The sequence below is a fragment of the Ornithodoros turicata genome, chromosome 10 (assembly GCF_037126465.1).
Source record: "Ornithodoros turicata isolate Travis chromosome 10, ASM3712646v1, whole genome shotgun sequence".
NCBI lineage: Eukaryota > Metazoa > Arthropoda > Arachnida > Ixodida > Argasidae > Ornithodoros > Ornithodoros turicata.
The window spans coordinates 21,977,096-21,993,233 of record NC_088210.1 but is presented as its reverse complement, the minus strand read 5'-3'; the positions used below and the strand labels follow the sequence as shown (position 1 = coordinate 21,993,233).

Below are 16,138 nucleotides of genomic sequence, written 5' to 3'. Positions count from 1 at the left end.
GAGGTTGGAAATCTAGCTGTACAAACATCTTGTGGTCAATTCCCAAAAAAGGAAACCTTGAAACATCTAATCATCAATTCTTCTGAGCTACCGAGCTGAGAACCAGTGCTCCCTATCTTTCCAGATTGGCTTCTACACCAAGAAACACGGGCTACACATCAATACGAGCATTCCAGCAGACACATTTCACCAGAAACTGTACAGCGTAAAGTCCACCTGCGTGTCTGGCCCCGATTGTATACCATCAACCGATGATCAAGCTCCTGTACCAGATGATTCGTCCGTGCAAATCATGTCTTCTAATGACCCAGCGTTCACAATCGGCGCCATGCTTCCGGTGCACAAGCGTGGGAAAGATATGTTTACGTGCGGCAACTTTGAAGATAATGCCACGTTCCAGAAGCTAGCAGCCCTTGCCTACGCCGTGAACGAAGTAAATTCCAACTCTACTTTCCCAGCGTTGCAGGTCAACGCCATTGTCTTCGACTACTGTGGCACCAAGCAAAGGGCAGAAGAAAAACTCTATCATTATTTCTCATCTCCAAATGCCATGTCGCTTGGCATGCCAAAATCCATGGTGTCGATGCTGACGTTTGACAGAGAGGTCGCCACAGAAATTGAGCCGATCCTAAAGAGCAGCGACATTCCTGTCGTGCTTACCGCGACCAAGACCAAATTTGGAGACACGTCGTTGGACGTAAAACTGCAAACTATGCCACCGGTAAACTGGCAGGTCACTGCCCTTTTGGGATTGCTCAAACATTATGACTGGACACACGTTTATGTGCTGTACACCTCCGATGATTTCGGAAGCGATGCTTATTTCGAAGTGACCAAGTTACTGGACCGTACTGGCATCTGCATAGCGGGCGCTGAAACGATTGGCATGGATGCTAGTGACGACGATGTTCTCCATTCTGTGATGAAACTGATTGATGCCGATGTTAAGGTGACACTAGTGCTGGCCGAAGATAAGGCTAGCGTGGAGAAAATAATGAGGGCTGCGAGGAAGGCATCCTTCTTGGAACGATTTGTCTGGGTTGGGGCGGAAGGCTTCGGCGAAAACGCTGCGCTACTCGAGGTCATCGAGGGCGCTGATGTGGATGTGTTTGCCCTGAAGTTAGAGAACAAAAAATTGCACAGTTTCATGGACTTTGTGTCTCAACTGACACTTGGCAGGCACGACCCAATCCCCGATGCATGGTTTGAAGAGTTCTGGCAAAACAGATTCCGCTGCTATTTGCCGAACAGTGATTTTGTGCAAACGCGCTTTGACACTGCGTGCACAGGGACAGAGAGGCTCAGCGACATGGTGCAAGATAGATACGCCTATCACACTGTTGAGACGGTGAAGATGATAGCATCGGCACTGAAGAGTCACATCAGCAGAAACTGTCCGCACGACGCAGCATTATTAAGCAACGTAGAAGGCTGCGGAGGCGAAGGAGCAAGGAGCAAGTTGAAGCACGAGATAAGCATGGCGTTGCTCAACATCGACACTGAAGGATGTACAGAATGTCAACCTTCTCGTCTGACCACATTTGGGTACCAGTTGCTCAAGCTGAACGGGACCAATGCCAGAAGCTACATCTACGAAAAGGTTAGTGGTGTTTATGTGCGCACTTCGCTAGGATAAACCGTAACCCTTTCTCTTCTGATCAGGTGGGGTACTTCAAGAACGGCAAAATGCGCCTCGACGAAGAAGCCATCGAATTCACAACCGGTGTTGCGCCGATGTCCACCTGCACGCGTGACTGTGAAGAACGATGTCCGAGAGCCACGAGCGCAGCTACGGGCCAGAACTACTTCCGTCAGCATCGCGAATCGCTGACGGCAAACTTCAAAACTGTTTGGGGCATCGTAGTGACTGCACTGTCCCTGCTCGGCATCATCCTGGTTGTGATCTGCGCTCTTTACTTCCTCATGGCTTTCCCAGTCGCCGTTGGCACAACCATATTGGGATACATGATCCTGTTTGGTCTGCTAGCGTTGTACGCCGTCAACTTTGCCTTCCTGGTGGGCGCGACGGAGACGAGCTGCGGCATTCGTCGGTTCCTCATGGGTCTGGCCTACTCCATCATATTCTCTGGCATGCTGGTTAAAGTACTCAACACGTGGCGGCTCATGGGCTACCACGGTAACAGCAGGATGCACCATGATGGAACGCAGCTGTCCAGCCCCACCGGTCTGCTCTTGATCGCTTGTGGACTGGTCGTTATTCAAGTGGTCCTCACGACTGCGTGGCTCATTCTCATGCCCCCGAGGATTGGCTTCTACGAGCACGTCTGGCGCTGCGCTCCTCCGGCGTCGTTTGAAGATGAATTAGTAGTGTCCATGGTATACGTGATGTTGCTGCTTGCAGTGACCATACTGTTCTCTGTGCTGACAGCCCCGTGCAGGGAAAACAATGGGGAATCGAGGTGGATCTTAGCATGTTGCATCTTCGTCTCAATAGCTTGGCTCGTCTGGACTGTGCTAAGTACTCAGCTGCCCTTGCAGTACAGGGACGCGACCATAGCAGTGGCCAACCTTGTCTGCGCAACATTGGTCATGCTGTGTTTGTACTTGAGGAAAGTGTACCTCTACAACAAGCTGTCCAGGCAAGCGAGGGACCAGGAGATGAAGGCGAAGCTGCAGCCTAGGGTACAGTACCCGCAGTCGGTCTACGGGACATTGCACAAGGGAACACCAGTAGTGCCCGTTTTCTACGGTGAGAGCTGTTGCGCGAGAAAAACACGCCAAATAGTGATGCGTGTTAATATCGTGACCTCATTTTCCGATAGGATCACAAGCATCCTTGACGAGCAAGAAGCTCAATGGCCAATTCTCCCGTCTCTCCATGGATGATGTGGCTTCGGATGGCTCTGGATCCGTCCAAGTTCAGGGAACAGACCTCTACCCATTGGAAATGTATGATGGTGGCAGCCAATTTCAGCCGCCGAGCTCGCTCTATGGGAGCATGATGATGTTGGATGACAATGTTGCATATGCCAGGTGGGTATATCCGAGACCGGAGACCCCTCATTCTCTAGCACCGTGCAAGAGAAAGATGTTGCCACGGCAGAAGAGGACATGAACATCAGCACTCTCATTATAATGTTAGTGTATGTTTTTGCATGTTTACTTACAGGTGAAACAGCCAATTCTGCAATCCATTGATGACAGTAGCATGCTGCTGGGCAGGACCCATTTCAAGGGGTGCGAGACTCGAGACATCTTGCCAACCCCTAGGATGTAACAGTGTTGCAGCACCTATAGGTGAAGTCCTGCTGGTGAAGTAGGTGCTGTCCTACTGGTGAAGAAGAGGAGCACTTTAAGAGTCGAAGGCAAGTGCACACAAGGAGAGTGCACGCAATCAACTCATCTGGCATGTTGTGCCGTGATAGATATTTATGTTGCTCCTGTATAACGAGACAAGGACGTCTGGTCATTGCTGGTTCAAAGGCCTGAAACATTCCATTAATAAGACTGCATGCTCAACTTCAACATTAGTGAACCTAACCAACTCGTGACGACAGTATTATCTTGAGTAGGACCTCGGTAGGACTTCTCACACATCCCATGGTGCCTTCATGATTATATTTTTCTCTAATAGGCAGGATCGTGACCTATTACGGACTAGGTCAGAGACAAGACATTCTAACATTGTGTAAAAAAATTTATATGAAATAAACCAATTTTTTATAAGCACTGTCCATTCTCAACAACAGATGCTGCATATTCTCATTCTTCACATCTTTCATGTCTTTCGTTTGTAACAAATATTGTTTCAGCTTGAAGCACACATGCCATCCTCCTTCATGAAAGCCAGTTGCACTGTACTTATCTTTTGACCACATCAGCCCTCAAGGTGAGAATTGATGTGGTCAGTGCATGTCTTCCCTGGATGAATGATGTGAAAGAAATAAACTGCTGAACAACCTTTCTCAGAATACGGAACGTGTACCCCAGGGAGCTGTGGTATAATGGACCACCTACATGTACACATACCGAGGGGTTGTACCTTCGGTAGTGCATTTGGAAGATGGAAAATGGGAGCGAAATCATTTCCCATGTAAACTTCCCTCCACTGAAAGTCACATGCACAGCCACTGGCATAGTCAGAGGGGGGGGGGAGGGGTTCATCCCCCCCAAAACCATACCTTTGCTAGTGCTTTTAGGAAAGAGAAACAAGAGTGAAATCCTCCTTCTCCATGTAAAGTTAAAACACCCCCCCCCCCCCCCCCCAAAAAAAAAACATAATATATATATATATATTTTTTTTTTCTTGGCTACCTTTTGTGTACCTCCCTCAATGCCAAACTGACCTGCTGTGGAGGTTCAAGACGTAACTTGGGCTCCGTGCTTTCAGTTTAGACAAGAAAAAGCTGGTACACATATATGCAGATGAACTTTCAAAATATTTGGTTTTCAATTCCATAAGGAGCTATGACAACAGCATCGGATGGCTGCTGCTATAATTTTTAGGGGGGTGGAGGGAATACCTGGTCCTCGGTCTCCAAATTGCCTGGTGTGTGCCGAACTGGTCCATTCTGTTCCCTTCTATTGTCTTGTGCTCCCTGAGCATGCCTTGCACTTGATCAACTTGCCATAAAACTTTCTCCACATTGCTTGTATATCATGAAAGAAGCTGAGCACTCTCTCATATTCTGGTGGCTATGCGCTTCAAGCTGCCCTTTGCCCATATGAAGTGGTTTGACACGAAGTGCAAACTTCGGGAATGCATAATACATTCTTGGTATAGGAGCGCTCTGTTATTTCTGACAAGGCTATCTCTGCTATTAACTATTAACACTATATATTATAGTGTTATTATATATATTATATTATATATATATATATTATTATATATTATATTTATTATATATATTAACTATTAACACTAAGGCTGTTAACACAAGGTGAGCTTCTTCCAAAACTTCTCTTGCCACTACGGAGTTGCTGGCTACGTAAACAAGTTTATGCTTTGTAAAAAAATGAACGGAGCTTCCTAACAGTAACTTATAAAATGCGTACAGGCTACTGCCAAGAAGTGTAAGTTCTACTAAATACAGAGTTTTAAAGATATTAGTAAGTTACCAGAGTACGCCCGAAGTACTTAAGAAGATACCGTAACCGGGGTAGAATAACAAATCTGCGTTATTGTTGGTAGAGGTGGATTCCATTTGGAGTTGCATGCATCCATCACCCAATAAAACTTTGATTGGCACGTAAATCAGGGGTACGGATAACCAGTATATTTGAGGTGATGGTCACATCTTTGTGTCTAAGATTCGACGTTTCCAGTCCTTTCTTCGACTATTGAATCTTGAACCTTTTCTTGAAGAAACGACGTTTTCATCTCGAGCTTCTTCTCGGTCTTCGCAAAATACTTCAGTGATTTCAATGGTTTCGAATGTTTGGATAATAATGATCGCGATGATTCAGTGGGCTCACTGTTGTCCTCAAACACGACGCACGTTCCAACGACATCTTTAAATTCACCAGTGAATAGGTAGGACCCGAGCTTCAACACCGGTTCTGCTGTGTCCATGCCAAGGATTTGACAGGATTTGCCTTCTAGTTGCATGCCCTCGGCATCGACTACACCAGTTAGTTCAACAAGCACGTAGGTTTCGTCATCTTCAGCGTCCTCCATTGAAAATGCGTAGAATAACAACCACAGAACAAATCAAAACGGAGAATAACCACCACAGATCGGCTGATCAGAAGCCATTTTTTGCGGCACTAGCGCTGCTAGCACCACTAGCGGCAGGCAGCTTCTTCTGAGCATGCGCTCTTCAATGCAGGAGCTGCGCATGCTTCATTCGCGACTTCCAGTTCTGGTTTCGACTTTCGACGACTGCTTATACGCTGTAACCAGCTTCTCAGAGAAGTTGCAGGATGAGTTAGTAGCACTAAAATTAGGCAAATTTTCAGTTACAAAACGCAAATTTAAGTACTATATGATCCCAGAGGTGGAAGATACTTTTTTTTTTGGTAGGGCCTCTCCCTGACCACAAGTCTCATAAGCAAAAACACTTTCACACATATGATCACATTTAATCATAAGAAATGACATGATTATGATCGTAAGTACAATATGTCTGGTGTAGAAACATCTGCAAGGCATTATGAAGTGTATTATGGTCATACACAGGAATGCTGTTGTCGCCCCGTATTGGAGTTAGTGACGCTACGAGTACTCGGCGTCAGACCATACAGCTTCTACTTCACTTTCTTCAAGTTCATTCTGCAAAAAAAAGGAAATAGAAAGTCCACATTATGAACAACTTTAATCCAAAACCGTCACCAATAATACATACGTCAAGGTCAGATTCTGCTGCCTCCTCAATATCCATATCCTCTGGCCGATGTTCAACCCTCTGTGTCCCTCTTCGAGCTCCGATATTTGTTGGGTCTAAGCTGAGGATTGTGCGTACAACTTACTCGCAAACCCCCAAAGAAGGACAAAGGGTGAGGCTGAGAGGAGACTTACTTGAGAGCTATGCCAAAATGTTGCAGCGCTTTGTCGTGTTCGTTGGTACGTGCCAAGAAGTCGCCTAACATCTGGTGAAGGCGGCATGTGCTCTGTGTCTCCAACTGTTTTCTTAGCCTGTCAAAGAAGGGGAAAAGACCCTGTACTGCATGTTTTTTACAAACTCGGTTCATCACTGACAGTCAACGTTACACCGTAAAATTCATGTCACGACTTCACTGGTAGACCATCGATGACAATAACAACTCACAATGCTATGCCCTTAGCGTAGGCCCGTTCTTGTTGATAAATTTCTGCAAGGAGGTATACGGCAGGCAAGTGGGAAGGTTCCTGTTTCAGTGCTTTCTCCAGATATGTCTTTGCCTTTTCTAAGCTCACCGGGTTTTTCATGAGCACGCTAGAGTAGAGCTGCAGAAAACAAGTGGATGAATGATGAAAGGTTGTACAGAGCAAGTTTATTCTCATAGTCGTGCTCAGTGTAAAAGTGGCACCCTGAGCACCACAGAAGTGTACAGAAGAAGCTTTTCAGTATTCCTTAGTCCTATTATAACATGGATAAAAATAATTCAGTGAAAATCTGTAGCATAAATAACTGCCGTTCACTAAATTTGTTTCGATATATGCACTTATCAACGTTACTTGCTATGGCAAGAAGATTTGCATTACATTAAAGAAAAGCAATCTGTTTTGACTCCCACAGCACAGCAACACATTGTTAACGAGTGCATATGCTGTATATCCTTGGATGCCTAAGCAAAAATCATGGTCCATACACCACAATGTCTGTCGAGTGTAGTGTCCAGTACTCACAGTTAGTGACCTGGGCGTTTGGCCAAGCTGCTTGCAGCAATTGCTTGCGATGGCCAACGCTTCGCTGTTGCGGCGTTGTGCCAAGTAACAGTCCACAAGCCCTGGAAAGATGAGAAAGCAACAGAATTTAAGACACCACACTAGAATTGCTGCCTTGTGCGTGCAAAGAATATAAAAAGACCAGGGATGGTTAGATTAACTTCAAAATGAAAATATAAAAAATGTTTACTGAAACCTAGTAAAACTACACACAGCAAATCCACAAATGCAGTAACACCTAGCTAAACACCTCCTGTTTCAACAACACTCAGAGATGAGTGGAGATTCGCTTCAAAGTAACTCAAGTACATAGAGGACACTAGTATGTGTTATCATTGTTATAAATATAGCTGGTAAATATAATCACATGTAACATCAGTAAATATAAACTAGCAAATGTTGGAGTGAATATTGTTTTGGACAACACAAGATTGCAATGTTGATTGATTTCAATTGATTGATTGATTTGAAAAGGAATTTCATCGATATTGAAGTGATTGATTGCAAATGAAAGGATTGAAATGTTTCATTGGACAACCATGTGTTCAGCAACAGCACAGTGGCCTGTTTACAGGGACAAATATACTCTGCTTTCATTATTGTGCGAGTGCATCTACAATCTATTTTGCATCTATGGTGTATCCTGTCATGTAATACTTAAAAGCTCCAGAAAATATGCCAATATTAAATTTGTTGCAAAATTTTTCTTAGGTGTCCACCCTGGATTGTAAGACTTATGTAGCTGAGGCCCATGTCATTGTAAGGTACGTGCACAGAATACTCTCGAACCTTTGTGGGCTTCATGCCTGAATGGAGCTATTTTGTAGGCCTCTCCAAAGTGTGTAATAGCTTCCTGAACCTTCTTTAACTCCAGCAGTATGGAACCTTTCAACAAAAGTGCCTCTACATGTCGAGGGTCAATCAGACATGCCTGAAACGGATAAGAAAGCAAAATGCAAAATGTAAGGAGGTGAAAGCAAGAACTTGTAGCAATTTATTCCTGCCTTTTGTGAGAAGTAGATGGCCCTGGTTCCTTTCTTGGTGACATATGAAAAGTAGGCCATTGCTATCCAGGGTTCCGGCACCTTGTTGTTTATAGAAATGAGGTGGGTAGAAAGGCTGCAGGAACACAGTGGCCAGGTTACTCCAAACAAATGAAACGGATATAGGTGTACTTTGCAAAGGGAGTTGCAGTATAGCATAGGATAAGACATCTCAATTCTCCAGCCCACCTTTCCAGTTCCTTTACTTTCTTTTCCTTTGCAAGAAGTGCGGCATAAATGTCCATGCCAGCCACAAGGTATGGGTCAAGGTTGTGTGCCTAAGAGGACAATAACTGGCCATAATTTATTTGTGGCAACGTGGCACAATTTATACGTCATTCATTCGGGATGCATTTCGGTCATGCTTGGACGTACCCGTTCTAGTGCTGCGGTTGCATTAGTAAAGTCTCCGGAGTAATAGTACGCCTCTGCCAGTGACACCAGAATGTCAGTGTTGTCGGACAAGAAAGGCTATAGAAGCAAGAGAGAAACGCTAGTCAGAAATTAAGTGCATAGGGTACAAACTGCAGATAGAGAAGACGATTCGGAAAGCCGAGACGTGAAGACGGCATACCTTAGATTCCAGCTGTTTCAGCACAGAGATGCATGAGGAAAGCTCTCGTGAGTGAAGGTATGCATTTGCTTTTATCCACTGGCTCATCCTGAAATAGTTCACTTTCTTAAACCCAGCATACTGGTACCACGTCACAATCCCTCTACCCCCCAATGCTTTAGTGTGGCATCGCCTCTTCAATGCACACATAGTGAGTCACAAGATTCTTGATCTGAATGGAAGGATAATTATAGGTAGGCGCAGGTGCAGGCATACCCGCAGTTACTCGCAGAAAACCGCACCTTTTTCCGACTTGTGGATAAGAAATTTAGTGTAGCTGCGGGTTATGTTTCGGGTAACATCATGATTTGAGGAATTTGTACTTTTGATGCACTATGTTATAACCACGACCTACTAGATTATAACGACCACGTCATAGGCACCCCTTCCCAGTGCCGCATTTGGAAGCTAGCGGTGGCGCTACTTGTCAGCCAGGGTATTGCTTCGTCAATTTCTGCAATACTTTGTATTTCAGCTTACCTCAGTATCTTTGTACAAGCGGTGAATGTCCCATGGGAGATGCTTCTTTCTGAAGTTGACTATCATCATCATTCTACGCGTTTTCATGGGAGCTGTTGCTGTCGTCTGTTACGGCAGTCGTACGTCCGCTTCCGTGTGTTCAAAATTCAAATTTCCATTGTCCAATCATGATATAGATTTCACGGGCCGATGAGTAGCGCCCCTAGTGGACCGTGCAGACGGCCTCCTCATAGGGGTTGCCGATTATGACATGGTCGTTATAATCTAGTAGGACGTGGTTTTAACGTGGTAATGTCCACTTTCGTTGGTATGAAAGTGATTTACGGTAGTGAATCATTGACGATTTTTTTAATTTTTACTAATTTTTTTTACATTTTTACGATTTTGTTACATTTTACGAATTTTTTTTTTTTTTATTTACGGTACACTGCAACATTGTGTCGAAACCTAGGTCCAAAGCAAAGATTTTGCTGACCATTCCATATTTGGAGGCAGAGGGGACCCGGCATGAAACATGAGCGAAGCGACCTCCGCTCCCTTGACACCCAGCTCCAAGAGCCCTTTGGCAGCCTCCACCGCGAGAGGGCATTCCCTGTGAGGAAGGCGCATCCCGAGTTAACACAACTGCAACAAAAGGCACTGGCAAACGCACACTCACTTGAGCACCTCTTTATAACAGGTGACAGCTGAACGTTCATTTCCATTCTGGTGATACATCTTGGCGAGTGCCATGTTCACTCTGGCATTCCTCTGTTTGCACGGAATGCTCTCGAGCTGTAGCAAAACGGGAACGACAGCTATTATTGGATCAGTATGATTGGTCAACAAGCAAGTGCTGTATTGGTATCCGTGCCACGGAAAACGGGGACGATTCGGAATGTCTTCTCATGCAGTTCCACGAACTGGTTAGTTAGAGGCAGATCTGACACACACTACCACAGCAGAAAACGCAATAAGCAAAATAATAGTGACAACTATTTGTATTGCGTGCAACATCCTGTGACAATAGCCGTCACAGGTTTCCACGATGTCCCGAAGGTGCGCTTTCAGAGTATGTTCGCTCACTTTGACTTAGTATGCGCAGTCCACAGCAATGTGACTAGCTGTCGATGTGGTCACACTGAATTAGACAGATCGTGCATGATGAACGCGGGTGGGCACATGTACAGATGAGCGCAATGCGAGCTTTTGGGTAGTGCCTTTTGGCAGACGTCGGAGTGCTCCGTGTGGCCAGATGAGAAGCAACTCTAGTCTACATTTGGCCCGATAGGTGAACACATCTATAAGGAATGACTGGTTTAGGAAGCAGACAGAGGGGATACTTCAAGCTGCGGCATTCTTCGTTAAATGCTGTAAATGACAATCATTGCGAAGAAATACTCCCAGAATTAGAGTGTTTTCATGGGTAGCTCCAAATTCAAGGACTTCTGAGGCCTTGAAATATGGTCTTCCAGATTCAAGGGTTTTCAAGTGCGAACCCCGCTGGAATTGGGGGCTCCCCATCTTTTCTCGACCAGCTGGTATAACTGTTCCATTTTGTTGTACGTTGGAACATTTACGGAACCGGTAAATTTTTATAGGGACGTACACATAGCAAAGCAACCTGTTTGTCCACTAATTCACTAATATACCAAGGAAAAAGAAAACATTTCCCCATTACTTATGGCAGTTGAAATCCCAAAAGAAATTAATTTTGGAACAAGCTGGCAACAAGGTTACTCGATCTGACATCTGTACTACTGTTGTCAGTGATTGTTTTATACACAGTTTGACTACGATATTTCGAAGTCATTTGGATGTTGCTGAAATGGAGATAACGTTATGATCACTACAACCTTCGATAACAGACACCAATAAGTAATATGATCTGGATGCGTGGTCAGAACTAGCTATGGCCTAGATTCTGCTTCTGGAGATAGGAGTGCTTCTTCAAAATTATGACTTGCATATCACTAGCACAAGACGTGATACTAGCAGAGGAGGAGTACGCGACATACATTCACGTACACACATGTGCGTAGAAAAACTTGTCAGTAGAAATGCTTTATTGCTGCTTTACTAGTAACACTGTTCCATGCAACCTTCCACATCAAACAACATAAACAGGGCTTGGTCCTGCAACAGTTGTTTCATACGGAATTTCTACTGTCACTGGTTCATCACTGAAGGTATCTGCAGCATCTCCAATGATGTCATGATGTTGTTGAGGCACATTATCTTGGGCGTAGTGGTAGGTAACGCTCGGAATGAGATCCTCTACGCCTTGCACAAGCTGAATGTCTGTCAGACCAATACCGTTCAAGCTCTGCATCGTATACTCAGCAGCGAGCACGGCTCCACTTCCCAAGTCACTGGGCTTATTCCCCAACTCTACGGTTTCAACTCTCTCATCCCCAACCTCATCTTTCTGTTTCATGCGACCGATTTTATTTCTCATCAACTGCCTTCCGCGGAGGCAGAGAGCGCAAGTTTGTCCCCGTGTCGTAACAATGATGTGGCACCTCGTGTGGTACAGACGACCGTTCTCTACTTTGATTGTCTTCGAAGCACTTGCAAACGGGAACTCGCTCAAGTCCGCAAAGCCACAGCACTTCCTAACATTATGCATGCGCTCTAAAACGGTTGCAGCATGGTCCTCGTCCTTCTTGACTGCCGTTTCGAGCACTGGAATGCGGACTCCGTCAATGTACACCCTACACTCGGCGTAAAGCTCCTTGTCAGTGACCACAATTAGCTTGTCCGTCTTCAGCGCACCTTCTTCAGTCAGAGAACACACACTGTAGGAGATGGTTCTTGGCTTTTCCTGTATGACGTGCTTCGCCCACTGCTTTGACGGGAGCGTCAAGTCTTCGTAGGGAAATATCGGTGTCACTTCGATTACTTCTGGAGGTTCTGGCACTGTCTGCGTCTCTGCTTCACGGGTTTCCGGCTTCTTCAGCTCAACGGGCCGCTTTATTGTTCTGTTGTCACGCGGGCTATAAACTTTGAATGGCGGTGGCGGCAGGTCAGATGCAGCCGGAGCGGGATCAACCTCAGGCTCATCCTCGTTAGGCACATCGGCGTCGTTGTCGCTTTCTACGGATGCCCGTTGCGCGGCAGGTTTCTTCTTTGGCGGAGGTAACGGTTGTCGATTGATCGGAGCGCGTTTCTTCGGAAGACGTTTTGTGTAGTACTTTGGGGAGTCGGGAAAGATCGTGGGATACGCTTCGGGACTTAGCTTGGGATTACCGCGTTCCAGCCGCACCAACTCGTTGTTGATGATGTACTCGTAGTACTTGACGATGAATCGTTCATCGAAATGCCTGGAGCACAACACAGCCTTGGGGTGAAGTTGCTTGCCATCGGGTCTCGGTGGTATGCACCGCTTCCATTTCTGGAAGAGCTTCTCGTCTTTCGGGACTCGGAAGCAAGAAAAACCTTTAGGCCCCGTCTTGTAGCCAGCTTTGCAGCCTGGCGCAAAACAACAGCGTGACATTGTTGATGTATGCTATTTACTATGCAGTTCCACCACGTTTCTCATGACAGTAGGTTGATCGTTGGCAGTCGAATTATGGCGAACGTGATGGCGGTAAACTACGGGCTTGGATTGGCTTGGATAGTGAGTTGGCACTTGGCACTAGGAGTTGCCATGGTTGCCAAATCTTCTTACGCAGCATTTTTTTTAACCTATTTGTAGATTCATGGGATAGGTTGACACTAAACCGTGACTTTCTTCAAAAAGACCAATCAAAACACGATGAACAGCGCGAAGTTTTGGTGATCCGCAGGTGTTGCATCGTTCCCCTTCGTGTCCCCACTTGTCGCACCCCTAGTTGTGACCCCCCCCAAGTTGACCCCTGACCGCACTCGACCAAACACCAGTTTCCTAACACCCCGAGCCAAAGGTGAAGTATTTCTAGCAAAGTATAACAACTTCCTTGAGTCGTACTTGGTGAATTTGCAGTTGAAGGCAGGCATTTCTGTTACATAACCTTTTTATTTTTTATACTTTTGTTCACATCTAAGTGCTAATTACAAAATATTTATATGTATGTGCAAAGAATTATTCCATGTCTGCTGTACTATTTTCTCAGGAGAGGGAAATCCAATGGACCCCCATGGATCTGCCCCTGAATTTCAGGTGTTACCATTATTTCTTGCTCATAGTTCTTGCAAAGCAGTTTGAATGTATTTCAATGTATTTCACCCTTATTATTATTTCAACCCTTCAACCTCCCATGTGTTTCAACCTTATTTTACAACAGAGGACACAAGAAATGGCGTCCTCCGGTTTCATGAAATTTGTATCTTATTTGTACCCTTTGTTGTGCTGTGGCTACAGAAAGTGACAGCTATAGTCTTCCAGCAGTCAACGACTGTGAGACACACTCAGCTGCTTTCCAATGCACAAAGAAGGTCATGCGTTCCACAAAGTTCCCTCCATTCCTAGCGATAGTTACAATGTGATGTCAGGCATATTCTTGCCTTTAAAAAGCTATCAAATGTGTCCATTCAATACCACTTGATGCAAGCTATGACACAACTCCCATCACGGAAAGTAAAAGAAAGTGCAATTCGGCAAGGCAGCTCTATTGACTCTCCCATGTTCCCTTTCGACGTTAAAATTTTATTTCTATGTATTTCATGCCAAACAGAGAGCCTAGGAAAATTTGCAGCCTTCTCGTGTTCTGTGGCGAATTCACAAGTTCACAAGCATGAGCAAATAAACTCTGAACACTACTTACTGCAGAGACGGCTTGTGTGTGCTGCTTCAGGTGAGCGTGGCATTCATAAATTTGAAACTTGATATCATTTTCTGATGCTACATCCTGAAACGGTATTTAGAAGTGCTCAGGAATAGCCTGGAAGCCAAAAAATTCAAGAATGGCAATCATACCCCAGATATTACAGGTCCGTGTGGCTTCCCTTTCGTCTTGGTGGCAGACTTCTTTAGCTGGATCGCTTTCTGATACATTACCTGCAGTACAATGAATTAAAAATTACGTAACGTGTAATGGAGCGCCACTTTTTTTTACTTTGTTTCACAACATATTGTGCTACGTAATATACCTCTGCCTTCGTAAAGTCGCCCAAATGGAAATAAGAGTCTCCGCAGTAGACGTAGCTTTGAAACTTCGCCGCAGTGGTCATGAAGTCCGGGCAATGCATGCTCACAGAGTGTCCCAAGATAAACTAGGAAGTGAATGATTATCATTTTTATATATGCTTACGACGAAATATGTTAGCAGGGCAGTGTATGGCTTAGAACCTACCAAAGCAGTCGCATTGCTGTAAAGTTTATTATCATAGAGGGACTTCAGCTGTTCCAAGAATGATACATGCGACATTTTTGTCGAGGATAGAGCGCCAATTTGTGGGAAAAAAATAATAGCTTGTCTGAACTTGCAAGCAGCTGTGATTTGTAAAATTAGACCTATGACACTCAAACACAACAGCCTCGACTCGAGTAACTGCTGCAAAGCGCCAAAGCAGCCAAAGACTTGCTGCGAACGACCGCGATCAACAGATCAACAACATACCGCACCGCCGCTCGTAGCGCCGACGCAAGATTCGACGGCACGGACTGGAAATTGTAGGAGTAAAAAATACGCGTAATGTTGACATGTGATGCTACAGCCAGTGTATCGAAAGACAACATTTTATATATGTGTTTTCCCAGTGACAGCATCAGAGAAATAAATGGAGAAAGATCAAATGAATGAAGATTAAAGACTAGACGGTTGGCCTGCGTGCCTCATCCCTGCATGAACACGCGGGAAATTTAATTCTATTTTGCAAACTCACGAACTTGTGCAGGGGGTTTCAGGCAAACCACACAAGAGTGTCAAAGTGTAGTAGATGCTCGATGGGCATACCGACGGCAGAGACGTTCCGATGGGGATAAGAGGGGCAGCCGCCCCCGGGCGCCCTCGCCAGATAGGGCACCGACCGGCAGGCCCTGGCAGGTTGGTTGGACAGTACAAAGCGGGAATGAAGAGAATTTGAATTTACGATCTCTGTAGTGCAAATGAGTATTTTCTTTTCTTTGTTTACATAACTTAATTCTTCGAGGATGCAAACTTTTTCCTATATCTGGTGTTATTGAAAATTGGTGCAGGTGTGCTCGTCTGCTTCCCAATCCACTTCATAAAGCCGTAAAAGCCATTCAAACCCATACTGCGTGAAACTACGCATTCAAAAAGAAATTGAAGAAAAGACGAAGACGTGGAGGAAAGTGAGTCTTTCGCATACTCTACTTGGGAAAAAGCGCGTAAAAAGGAAACCGGAAAAGTAGAAACGGAAGTAAACTGCCGATGCGTTCAAGCTGAAAGTTGCCTCCGCCACAGGCGCGTATGGCCAAAACACACACAGGCGCATGGAGGGCAAAAGATGGCAATGCCTCGACACCAACACAAAAGGAACGAGCATATCATCCGTGCGTTGTTCGTGTTAGAACCTCTCCTCTTCCTCCCTCTCCTTTTCAAGAAGGCCGACAATGCGGAGCGCTCTCTCATTGGTTTCCGCAAACGATTTGCCGACAACCATCGCCGGACATCCTATGAGGAGACCAATCCGAGGCATTGTCGGGCTTTTTGAGAAAGAGAGGGAAAAGAAGGGGTACGTTTCGGTTTCGTTCAGGGTTTCGCTCATGCGGGAGGGAGGTGTTTGGGGGAAGATGTGTTTTGCCTGCTCTGG

General features: G+C 45.3%; 2 protein-coding genes across 2 annotated transcripts in view; one reads left to right on the top strand and one right to left on the bottom strand.

The window, feature by feature from the left end:
* Positions 1-3,687, top strand: part of LOC135371034 (uncharacterized) — a 50,873-nt gene extending 47,186 nt beyond the window's left edge. The window contains exons 12-15 of the mRNA XM_064605004.1: positions 125-1,600; positions 1,663-2,710; positions 2,784-2,994; positions 3,131-3,687. Of these exons, the coding sequence (XP_064461074.1) occupies positions 125-1,600; positions 1,663-2,710; positions 2,784-2,994; positions 3,131-3,134 (2,739 nt within the window). The 3' untranslated portion in view covers positions 3,135-3,687. The remainder of the gene's footprint in view (positions 1-124; positions 1,601-1,662; positions 2,711-2,783; positions 2,995-3,130) is intronic.
* Positions 3,688-6,027: 2,340 nt separating this feature from the next.
* LOC135371033 (anaphase-promoting complex subunit 7-like) lies at positions 6,028-15,012 on the bottom strand. The gene is made up of 16 exons (XM_064605003.1): positions 14,716-15,012; positions 14,513-14,635; positions 14,340-14,420; positions 14,188-14,271; positions 10,122-10,237; positions 9,939-10,055; positions 8,945-9,032; positions 8,746-8,841; positions 8,560-8,648; positions 8,332-8,446; positions 8,117-8,258; positions 7,289-7,389; positions 6,729-6,886; positions 6,479-6,595; positions 6,306-6,405; positions 6,028-6,232 (listed from the first exon to the last, which is right to left on the bottom strand). Exons 1-16 carry the CDS (start codon positions 14,788-14,790, stop codon positions 6,176-6,178), a joined length of 1,659 nt encoding a protein of 552 aa, XP_064461073.1. The 5' UTR covers positions 14,791-15,012; the 3' UTR covers positions 6,028-6,175.
* Between the last annotated feature and the right edge of the window lie 1,126 nt (positions 15,013-16,138).